At 46.4% G+C, this 11341-nt stretch overlaps 1 protein-coding gene across 1 annotated transcript in view; it reads left to right on the top strand.

Moving 5' to 3' along the window:
• Positions 1-10755, top strand: part of LOC115542809 (forkhead box protein J3) — a 65264-nt gene extending 54509 nt beyond the window's left edge. The window contains exons 9-13 of the mRNA XM_030355236.1: positions 603-920; positions 2157-2258; positions 4543-4794; positions 7333-7434; positions 8282-10755. Coding sequence (XP_030211096.1) covers positions 603-920; positions 2157-2258; positions 4543-4794; positions 7333-7434; positions 8282-8406 — 899 coding nt within the window. The 3' untranslated portion in view covers positions 8407-10755. The remainder of the gene's footprint in view (positions 1-602; positions 921-2156; positions 2259-4542; positions 4795-7332; positions 7435-8281) is intronic.
• Positions 10756-11341: the final 586 nt, after the last annotated feature.

The raw sequence follows: 11341 nt of genomic DNA on the forward strand, positions 1-11341 counted from the left end.
CACCCCCGTCGCGTTCCGTAACCCTGTGAGTTTTGCGATGCGCGCCACTGAGTGTTTGGCGTACGGCGGGGCGATGACCCCTGCGTCTCCAAAACCGGCTCCCCGCTTCCTGCTGTTGTACCCCTAACCCTCAGAACACCAACCGATTATACAATTCAAACGTCCCATTGGTTCTGAGATGATGTGACAACAGAATACCGATTTAGTAGTTAGTAGAACATCTAACAAGGGAAAGCGTTACCCCCCCCCCCCCCCCCCCCCCTAAGACGTTGGCTAGGGGATAACACTGGGTGTAGCCGCAGGCGACGGTGAGTCTCTTTGAGGAGATGAGGGAATATTTGCTTGTGACAACAGAAAGGAAGTCTGATCAAACAAAGGCTCAGAGGAGGTCACAGTAATAGGTTCAACAAAAAGGAAAAAATCGAGATAACTTTGAAGAAACAAAAAAAGAAAACGAGGCTCACTTCAAAGAGGAGTTTTTTTGTTGGAGCCCAAAACTGCGCTGATATTTGATCAGGGGGTAGTTAGAGCGGTCGGTGACGTGTTCGTCCCCGAGGGGAAACGGGTTTATTGATGCATTGGTTTGTTGTGTTTTCGGGCAGATCTGATGGGGATGCCCGGTGAGCCGGGCCAGCAGAGCCACACCGTGTGCTCCTACCAGCACTCCCCCGGCTCGGGGGTCAACGGCGGGGGCGGCGGCGGCGGCGGCGGCGGCGGCGGTGCTGGAGGCGGGGGGGCCCACCACCAGCACCACCACCAGCACCACCACCACCAAGCACACGGCCACAGCCAGGCTCCGCACCACGCCCACCACCTCCCACACCTCTCCCCGCACTCGGCCCACGGCCCGCACCCAGCGCACCCCGGCCAGCACTCCCAGCAGCCCTCCCCCCTCTCCCTCCACGCCCTCTCCGGCACGGGTGAGACCAGCGACGCCCGGTTTCACATCAGGTGTCACAACCGGTTTCCCATGTCTTGATTCTCGTCTGCTTTTACATCTGGTGTCACGTCGGATTGGACCTTAAGTTTCATGTCTTGTTGGACGTCGGATTTGATATCATGTTTCACATCTGTTTTCACATCAGGTTTCCGATCTGGTTCCACATCCAATTCTAAATAGGGCTGACACCAGTTTCACGTCAGTTTCGACATCGGGTTTAACATCTGCGTGGCGTTAGCATACCCTTTCGGTGTCAGAGTAGCTTTGACGCCACGAAGAGAACGAGTTTGGAGCAGAGTGGAAGGCTGATTAAGACTGGCAAGCACATACATCAGCTTTTTCAAAAATGATTACTTAATGATGATTGATTATGATTACTTAATCAAAATTATGACTTAGAGGTATAAGTGACAAAATGGCTTTCTGGGTCGGTTTTACATCATGGAAGACATACAAGGAAGTTAAAATCCCAAAGATCTTGATTCTGTGTTCACCAGCCCAATAAACGAGGCTCCAACGTGGGGCTCATGAGACGGAGAAAGGAAGGAACACTCCTGTGCTTAATAAGGTCACGGAGCCTTTGATACCATATGAGCATTCTGCATCTCTCCGTCTCTCTCTGTCTCTCTCGCCCTCTCTCCGATTAAATAGGGATCCTTGTCTATAGGAGAGACATGCCACCTTGTGGCCAATTGCAGAATTTCTTCGACATAAGCCGCAGTTGATTAGACTCCATTTCAACCGACGCAACAATAATGTTAATAGTTTCCAGATCCAATGGGGGCTTTCATGCTGGTCTAAAGGTCTTTATTTCAACACACTCCTGGATTACGGTGTCAATTAATGTATTAGATTTGATCAATTTATATCTGTTCTAAACCAAGTTTCCCACCTCGTGTAGATCATAGGACTGCATTCCTCTAACATGTAAAGCAGAGGAGAGGAGCACTTTTAATTGCTGTGGTTGGAGACGATGTATTTTAGATGCAGTATTTAGTGTTTTAACTCTAGAATGCTAATTTACAGTCGCAGCTGCTCTTCTGGACCTGAAAGGAGAAAACGACTTCATGTTTTAAAACTGTCTGTGTGTGCGTGCGTGCGTGTGTGTGCGTGCGTGCGTGTGTGCGTGTGTGTGTGTGGCGTGCGTGTGTGTGTGTGTGTGTGTGTGTGCGTGTGTGTGTGTGTGTGTGTGTGTGTGTGTGTGTGTGTGTCCTAGGTATGTCAGCTGACTGGTATCCTAACTTGGATTGGCTAAAGGAAAGTTGCCGCATCGCCACCAGTTACAACTGGTCTGATGTCGATCTCTCCCCGTTCCAAGGTAACCCCCACACACACACACACACACACACACACACACACAGACACACACACACACACACACACACACACACACACACACACACACACACACACACACACACACACACACACATTTTCATGAATGCTTGTACACAAACTCACACACATTCACAAACACAATATCTGCACCCAAGCGCCCATCGAACTACACACTATCGCTATGGCAACGAACACACACAAAGAAACTTGTCTTCTGAGGAACCCCATGGCTGTGTTCATGGCTGTGTTCTGACTTCAGCATCTCCTGGGAAACGGCTTTGATGCCCAGAGCAACACATGTCCCATCGAACAGATTTAGGTCGTCGGGGGACTAATGGATACTTAAAGATATGCTCGAACACAGTAGTTATCAGGTAAACACAAGGTGGATTTGCATCCCCACCCCCCCATCCAAACCTTGTAATCAAAATGGCCTGCCCACTCTGGTTACCATAGTAACAAGACACGTAAGCATAAGGCTACAGTGGTCAGGCGGAGTGATGAGGTAAACATACTGCCTTCTGATAAATTAGCATTCGGTTCGCTTTACCTTTCTATCCCCGACACTGGAGTCACTGAGGGAAACGTGCCCCGGTCTGTTTGTTCGGCAGCCATTAACCTCTTACCGTTTATTGTGCCTGAATTATAACCCAAACCATTTTCTTCTTCCTAAAACAACAAAATTGTAATAATGTGCGAACTATTCTTTGATTTCCATCTGCCAAACTTCTGCGCTTGGCCCCCAGAACCTCAGAGTTATGAGTCAGAATCACAATTCAATTGCAAGGCCTTTATTGGCATGGGAAACATACGTTGGCATTGCCAAAGCACGTCAAATGTGTGAATCACTCGGATCCGGTATATGGTGAGATATTCTCTCCTATTGCTATTGTTTGGCTCTCTTTCTTCTTCTCTCTGTCCTTTTCTGCTCTCTCTCTCGCTCTCACAATCTATCTCTCTCTCTTTCTCTCTCTCTCTCTCTCTCTCTCTCTCTCTCTCTCTCTCTCTCTCTCTCTCTCTCTCTCTCTCTCTCTCTCTCTCTCTCACTGCCTCTCTCTCTCTCGCCCTCTGTTTCCCCTCCCTCCCTTGTTTGTGCGATGTGAATAATCCAATTAGGCTGGGGCTCGGTAACAGGCTCTTATCACGGCTGGTGCACACAGACAGGAACATCCACACATGATGGATGAGAGCGGCTGGTGTAATGAGAGGCAAAAAGACCCCTTGTCCCCCCCCTTACTCTCTCTCACTCTCTCTTCCTCACTCTCTCTTCCTCTCTCGCTCGTTCTCTCTCTCTCTCTCTCTCTCTTCTTCGCTCTCTCTCTCCCTTCCTCCCTCTCTCACTTTCTCCCTCACGGTATTTCTCCCTCTGTCTGTCTCTGTTGCACACTTGCTCTCTGTCGCTTTCTGTCTCTCTATCTGTCTCTCACTGACTTCTCCCGTGTTCTCAGTCTTTGTCTCTCTCTCACTCTCTCTCTCGCTCTCTCGCTCTCTCTCGCTCTCTCTCTCTCGCCGTCCCGCGGTGCTTGACCTCCTTCCCACCGGAGTAAAGCTGTCTGCCGCCATTTTCTGGCAACCCTCCAAACAGCATGAAGGAGATGCTCCTCTCTCTCTCTCTCTCGCTCTCTCTCCCTCTCTCTCGCTCTCTGTCTCTCTCGAAGAACAAAGTGAGTTTGATCCAATTGGCACTTCCCGCAGAGAAATGGGAGGATTGTTGGTGCCTAGCTGATGGGAGGATAGAAGCTAAATGAATACTTAATACGGGGGACAGGTTGGGTTTAACTTCAAACGCAATATTGACAAAATCCATGGTCGTTATTTCTGCTCTACATCTTTGATGAAAAAGTTTAAGAGGTGAATGTTTTCTCTGATGCCTGCTCCTCGTTGAATGTTGTGTGCCTTGTGTGTGCGTACGGTAATATTTTGTGAATGCAGTGAAAGGATTGGCGCAGCCCTATCGGTTTGGCTGTTCTTTACAATATCCTTCATTTGTTCAATCAAAACACTCTCGCCAAACCCCAGCGATGTCAGGGACACACAACCATCGCTCAGACCTCAGGGGCAAAGCTGAGGCTGCTCTTCCAAAAAAAACCAACACAGCAACACAACTTTGCTGGTGCTTCCACTATCTAAATCACTGTGTGTGTGCGTGTGTGTGTGTGTGTGTGTGTGTGTGTGTGTGTGTGTGTGTGTGTGTGTGTGTGTGTGTGCGCGCGTGTGCGTGCGTGCGTGCGTGCGTGCGTGTGTGTGACCTTTGAACCCGCCAGGCCTGAAGGAGAGCATGCGTCAGGCGGCGCTCAACAACTGGTCTCTGGAAGGCGCCCAGATGGCGGACCTCTGCTCCTCCATCAACCAGTTCTTCAGCGCCACCGGGGTCATCCCCGCCCAGACGGGGTCCCTCCCCACCGCCGCTCAGGCCCAGCACCCCACGCCCCAGCCCGGGGGCACCCTGCACCCCAAGGCCGGCCAGGCCCACCCTCAGGGCCAGGCTCAGCAGCACAGCCAGCACATCAGCAGCGGTCAGTGGGACCCCTCCGTGTGGCGCTTGTTAGGGCTCTGCCATTAATCCAATATTGATCGCGATTTAGATTTTTTGGGTCAAACGATCTCCAAATGAACATAACCGAGTTGAAACAATATATTTTAATCCAGTATTTTTATTTTGTTCATTAAATGTTTTATGTGGAAAATGTGGAACAACTGGATACATATTTGTACGTTATTTTCTAATTGAACATTTTCTATTTTAACCCTAACATTTTTTGTAATTTTTTTAAGGAAAAATGTCAAAGTGCACAGTTACAATGTTCTTTGTTTCGGGAAAAACGCCTAATAAATCCATCATGTTTTCATCAAAAAAATAATAGTTTGAATAATCTGGATTTCAACATAGATCAAAATAATCGTGGTTATGATTTTTCCATAATCCAGCAGCCCTAGCGCCTGTTATGTGAGGAATGAACCGCGGCCGAGTGTCCCGTTATTGTGGGGTAATGAGCCTTGGGGCGGGCGATGTGGCCGAGGGCACACACGGAAGATGCTTACCCCCTGCAGAGGAAGGGATTACACCTCACCGGGACGCCCTGTAGTGGGGTGTTCTGCTTATACGACTGATACCACAGAACTCAAAGATAGTAGTCACTTCCATCCGTGACGTTTTTGGTTTTTAATCTGCTGAATCAGCTGAAACTGCAATATTCTTCGGTGGAACATTGAGCATGTTGACATCTGGTAGATTTGTTGTATTTTTTCCGTTATTGTTGTATATGAACAGTGGTGTAGTCTACGTGATACGCAGGTATACGCCGTATACCCACTAGGAACGTACCAGGATTTGCGTATACCCACTTAAAAATATGCACGGATACGGCTATCAATCGTCTTGTGACAGATCTTTCACTTCTGTGTTTATTTTTCGCAAATATCGGTTGGGTATAACTGCAATAAAATACTCTAAGCAGGGGAAGTTATCTCCTACATTCACACATTCATAAAATTCCCCCTGCGCGCTCGCGCTCTGCCCTGTCTCTGTTACGAAGCGCGAAGCTGCCCCTGCATCTCTGCACGTTAGTTGGCGGGCCGAGCCCCTCCTTCTCGCGTGTGTGTGCGTGTGTGCGTGTGTGTGTGTGTGTGTGTGTGTCCAGTCCTCACATATTAATGTGTAAACCACATAATAAGTAGTCAACAGAAGACAATGTTTTAATCCCACTTTATATCTCCTTGTTACTTTTAGATGAGAACCCCCTGGTCAGCCTTTCAGACTGGGTGTCAGGCTAGGGAATTTAAAAACAGGCATCCTTGGTTAGAGTGGAGGGAAAACAAATTAGGTAAATGTCAGCCAACATACAGTTGGTATACACAATTGAAATTCATAATGTTAATCATTATGCAAATGAGAGTATAGCTAATTCATGGTCATTTTTAAGGTGCAGTAATTTCACACTTTTACACAATTCAATTACTGTATGGTATGTTAGATAACAACAGTAAGAGCTCAAATTAGAGCAATTGAAAGAGTGAAACATTAGTCTCCTGTCATCTCCTTCTCATAGCCATGGTTGTAAACAGTTCATTAAATTATTTTGAGTAGATTTTGTCCTTGTTTAGCATGTGCTATTGCTACTATAGATATACAAAGCACAACTTGTCATTTTTGTCTTCTATTTGTTCATACTGTTATTAAAACTGATAAACCTACTCAGCATTACATGATTGTTGATAATCGTTAAAGGTCAGCGGGTTGTAGACCCCTGCGTTGGTGAGTGTGGTGCGACATCCCATAAGTGCCACACACGTACATGTACCGGTGGGACGGGTTTGTACGAGGCTGGGAGGGAATCATCACAGTATACCCACTACAATAAAATAGACTACACCACTGGATATGAATCTGAACTGTTTAAAGGCAGAGTTGTAATAATGCACACCATTGAAACTTTACTGACCAATCAGGACTAAGTATTGAATGATACTGTGGTATAATATCTTGAATTATCTCGAGCTATGATATATCGCTATTGCTACCACTGTTAAACATTATCTCTTCTTGGCTATTGACAGACTCACACGTGTGTGGTGCTTGGGTAATCAGACATGACAGCCATCACACTGCATCAGGAATCACGACGATCTTTGCTAACACCTATAGAATGAATTGACAACATTATCATGATGACACACCTGCCACACACACACGCCACACACACACCGGCTGCGCTTTAAAAAACATCGCCATCTTAAAGGCCCGCCTCCAGCCAGGGCCGCTGCTGGCCGTTTCGGTGCCCTACGCGAGCCTTAATTTTTGGTGCCCCCTCAGGTACTTGTTGCCCTACGCACTCTGCGTACTCTGCGTATAGGGAGCGGCAGGCCCGCCTCCAGCCCTCGTCATGTCAATCAAAGTGTGTGATTCTCGTGGATGATGTCATCATTCCAGCCTGCGTGAGTGCAGATGGATCCATGCGTCGGCGGTCATCTTGATAAGCAGCGACAGGGTTTTAGAGACAGACTTCTTCTGATGCCGTCATCCAACCCCCCCCCCCCCCTCCCCCCCCTTCCAGGAAACATGTACATGGATTCCAGACAGAGCATCTCAGCTATGATGACGCCCCCTGGATACCCCCACCTCCCCCACCTCGCCCAGACCGGCCCCCCCAGCACAGGTGAGTCTGGGTCTCTAGGATCCACACCAGCCCCCAGCCAGTGGGGGAGACGGGGGAGGGATTTCAAAGCATAAGTCCCCATCAGGGCTTGGATGTAGTGTTTGGCACGGCTCGGACGAGCGGAGGCTAATCCCCGTGGAAGATGTCTTGGTGTCATGGAACACGGAGGAGGGAGGCATGTTGGCATATGTTCTGCCCTCTATCTGTCTCTCTCTATGTCTCTCTCTCTCTCTCTCTCTCTCTCTCTCTCTCTCTCTCTCTCTCTCTCTCTCTCTCTCTCTCTCTCTCTCTCTCTCTCTCTCTCTCTCTCTCTCTCTCTCGCAGAAATGCATATAGTAAGATTGTGGATATTATATAATATATATATAATATATATCTATATATTATATCCATATTATATGTATGATTCTAGGACATAAGACAGGTGATATAATAATGTTAGCAATTACATTTTTATAATTTGGAAATAAGAATAATGCAATCATGTGATAACAACAATTGAATTAAACAACCATCTCCCGTTCCCTTCTCTCTTTCTCTTTCCCTCCTGCTGTCTCTCTCTCTGTCTCTCCACGTCTCCCTCTCCACTCTCTTCGTCCCTCCATGTCACTCTCCCTCACCCTCTCTGTCTCTCACACCTTTCCCCCCTCTCTCTCTTTCTCTCTCTCTGTCTGTCTCTCTCCATCTCCTCTCTGCGTTTCCATGTCTCTCCCCTCTCCTCTCTCTCTCTCTGTCACTATGTCTCTCTCTCGTCTCCTCTCTCTGTGGGTCTCTATGTCTCTCCCCCTCTCCTCTCTCTCTCTCTGTCTCTATGTCTCTCCCCCCCCCCCTCTCTTTCTTTCTCCAGGCCTCCACAGTCAACTGAGCCAGCAGCAGCACATGCTGCCCCCCCCACCGGGCCACTTCACCATGAGACGGCTCCCCGCAGCCGACGATATCCAGGACGACTTCGACTGGGACTCCATCGTCTAGAGCGGGGCGAGAGACACTCAGAAACAAGAAGAGAGAGAGAGAGGGAGAGAGAGAGATAGGGAGCAAGAGAGAGAGAAGGAGAGAAATAGGCAACGTTTGCCTACAAGAGAAAACAAAAGACAATCTAAAAAATGTATGATGGAATATGACTTTGCTTGAGATTCATTTCGTTTTTTCTTATCGCAAGGGTGAGGAGTCTAAAGACAATCATATAAAAAAGGACTCAAATGGATATGGGGGTTGATTGGGGACATTAGAAGCTATCTGTATTGTCTTGACTCATAACCAACCCTCTTCCTCCCCCTACTCTTCCCCCTCCCCCTCCCTTCCCAACAGGTTTACAAAGTTGCCGAAATGTTGTCTCGATGATGGTGAAGTCAAGTCTGTTGTCGTTCTTTTTTTTACCTCTCAGTTGTTTTATCGTTATTTGTCCGCCCAACATGCACTGTGCATTGCGGCCTGCTTGGACTGGGTTGAAAGGTCAAAGATAGAAAAGTGCCGGTGAGTGGTCAAGACTCTCTAAATCTCTCTCTGGTGCCATTGCTGCAAAGATACGTCAAATGCGCCCAGGTTACGGATGTAGGTACCCCTGGATAATGTGGATCAGCATAGCATCCACTTCAAAACAGGGTTGATTTTAGGTTTTCTTTAGCTTGTTTCATTCGATGGAGTGAGGACACGCCAACCTTTGCTTCAATTACTGATGGTGGAGCGCCACCTTGTGGTACAATCAAGGTTGCACTTCAACCTTAACGACCACAAAGCTGCTTGGCAGTGATGAGTATTTTTGTCATCATGCGTGTTTGTTTGTGTGTGTGCGTGTGTATGTGTCCTTGTGTGGGCATGCGAATACAAGAGTGTGTGTGTGTGTCTGTCTGTCTATGGGTACATTTGTGTGTGTGTGGGTGTGTGTCTGTGTGTGTGTGCGCGCGCGTTTGTATGTGCATATGCATCACTGCATGCATGTATGATTTGAATAAGAATAGCACCCTCAGGGTCTTAGTTTCGGAGCAAATCAAAGCCATGTATCTTATCTCAATGGGTGGAATTTTGCTCTGAGCTGCCTCCCATGACAGAATCTGTCAACCCACGTCGCAATCACTTGGTAAGTCACCCTGCGCTTAACCCAGTATGGAGTGATGCTGTGATTCTAGCGTGTTTGTATCCCATAATAATATAGCAAGGCAAAACAGGGCATGCAACTAGGGCCAATAGGATTCACTCTTCATATTCCAACTTCCTGTATAATGGCCAGCGGAAAAATACGGATGACCTTGATTTTGAGTAATTGTTGTGAACTTTGACCTGTTGAAGCGTTGAACCTGGTTGATGAAAACCTAATGTTCGAACAACGTTTCTTGGTGTCTGTTTTTATTTTTTATGGTGCTCCTCCCCAGAATGGATTCCACAGATTAAGCTTACCGAGACCAGATATTATTGGGACATTCTGACCCAGGAATGTATGCTATATAATCTCCAGCCACAGAGTACATTAGCCAGACTTCAGGCATGTTTGGCAATAAAGATTTTGGGGGGTAATGGAGACCTAAAGTACTGTGCTCGTCAATTAATGATTAAGTATTAATCAAAGATGGCATTGATTAGGACGACTCGCTGATTTTGCACAATTTTAAACATGGTAGCATTGAATGGGGAAGAATTTCTCTTCTGACCTTTTGTTGCATAAAACAATTGATATCAATGAACTATTACAGCAAGGAAGTGAAGACTTAGGAGAAAATATTCAACATTCTGTCTGTCTTTACTTATTATAGATGGTGAGCTTTTCATTTTGTCATCGTGTAGCCTACCAGAGTGCATCGATTCTTTAAGGTCGGAATATACACGTTCACCAATCAAAAGAGCCATGTAGACATCAACACATAAATGTTTTTCTATTTAATGGGTATATAACAAACAATCTTAAAGTGGTCTTTCTCTGGAAAGAGCTCAACTCTAAACCAGATGGAAAAGGTTCTTCACAAGGGAACAAAGGTTGTTGTTATTGACATTGAATGCTGTGTTGGGCTGAGCAGCAGCAAATATATCTATCTTTGTACGTTAGTGGGTTGTTGTCCTTGTAAATATCTGTATGTACTCCACCCATTCGCCCGTGAACTGGTAAAAAGAAGGACAGGTGAAGGCAGAAGAGGAGAACTGAAGTATGGGAAAGTATTTTGTTATTTGTGCTTCGAGCAACATTGTGTACATACCGTCCGTATATTGTAAATAAGTGCTGAAAAAAAAATTGCATTGGCTTTTTGTGTGTGTCATAAATATTCTGTGTATGGCGCTTTGTTACGTTTTGTTTCAGTGTTTATTAAAATGTCATTGACCATTTTTACCGCACAACTTTTTTCTGTGGTTATTCTTCAATCATAATTGATAAGTGGCCCTCTATTATTTCATAATCAATATTAAGGTCAAATACTCCCTCTTCTCATAGGATAGTTTAGAAAAAAATTCATAGACAATATTCAATAAACTTGCATAACCTTTGGGTCGAATATTCAAACTTCCAAGTCTTATTTCTCAACATTTTTGTCCATACCGTTTACCGTCCAACAGGTGGCATCCTCGTGCCAACATTACGTTCGGTCGGTCTGTCTCCTCACGGCGGACCACCGGGCTCGTGCTGTGTGAAAGTCACACAGTGTTCCAACTGTATTTACGACCCCTTCTCATTGGACCAGCGGCGGGGGTGAGAGGTTGGTGGGTTTAAAAAAGCTAAAGAATCCCATTCCTCTGGCTAACATTTTTACCTGACAGAAGCAACAAGATCTTTGTGTTAAGAGATCGTTAAAACCAAACAGCGTTGGGCGAAGTTTACATCCACATCGGCCCTTTTTTTCTTGGTTCAAATCATTAGCTTTGGATTTCATATGGTCTATGCTTTGGACTGACCAAATTACTAACCTTTGAATCTGGAGGGATG

The sequence above is a fragment of the Gadus morhua genome, chromosome 1 (genome assembly GCF_902167405.1).
Source record: "Gadus morhua chromosome 1, gadMor3.0, whole genome shotgun sequence".
NCBI classification, from domain to species: domain Eukaryota; kingdom Metazoa; phylum Chordata; class Actinopteri; order Gadiformes; family Gadidae; genus Gadus; species Gadus morhua.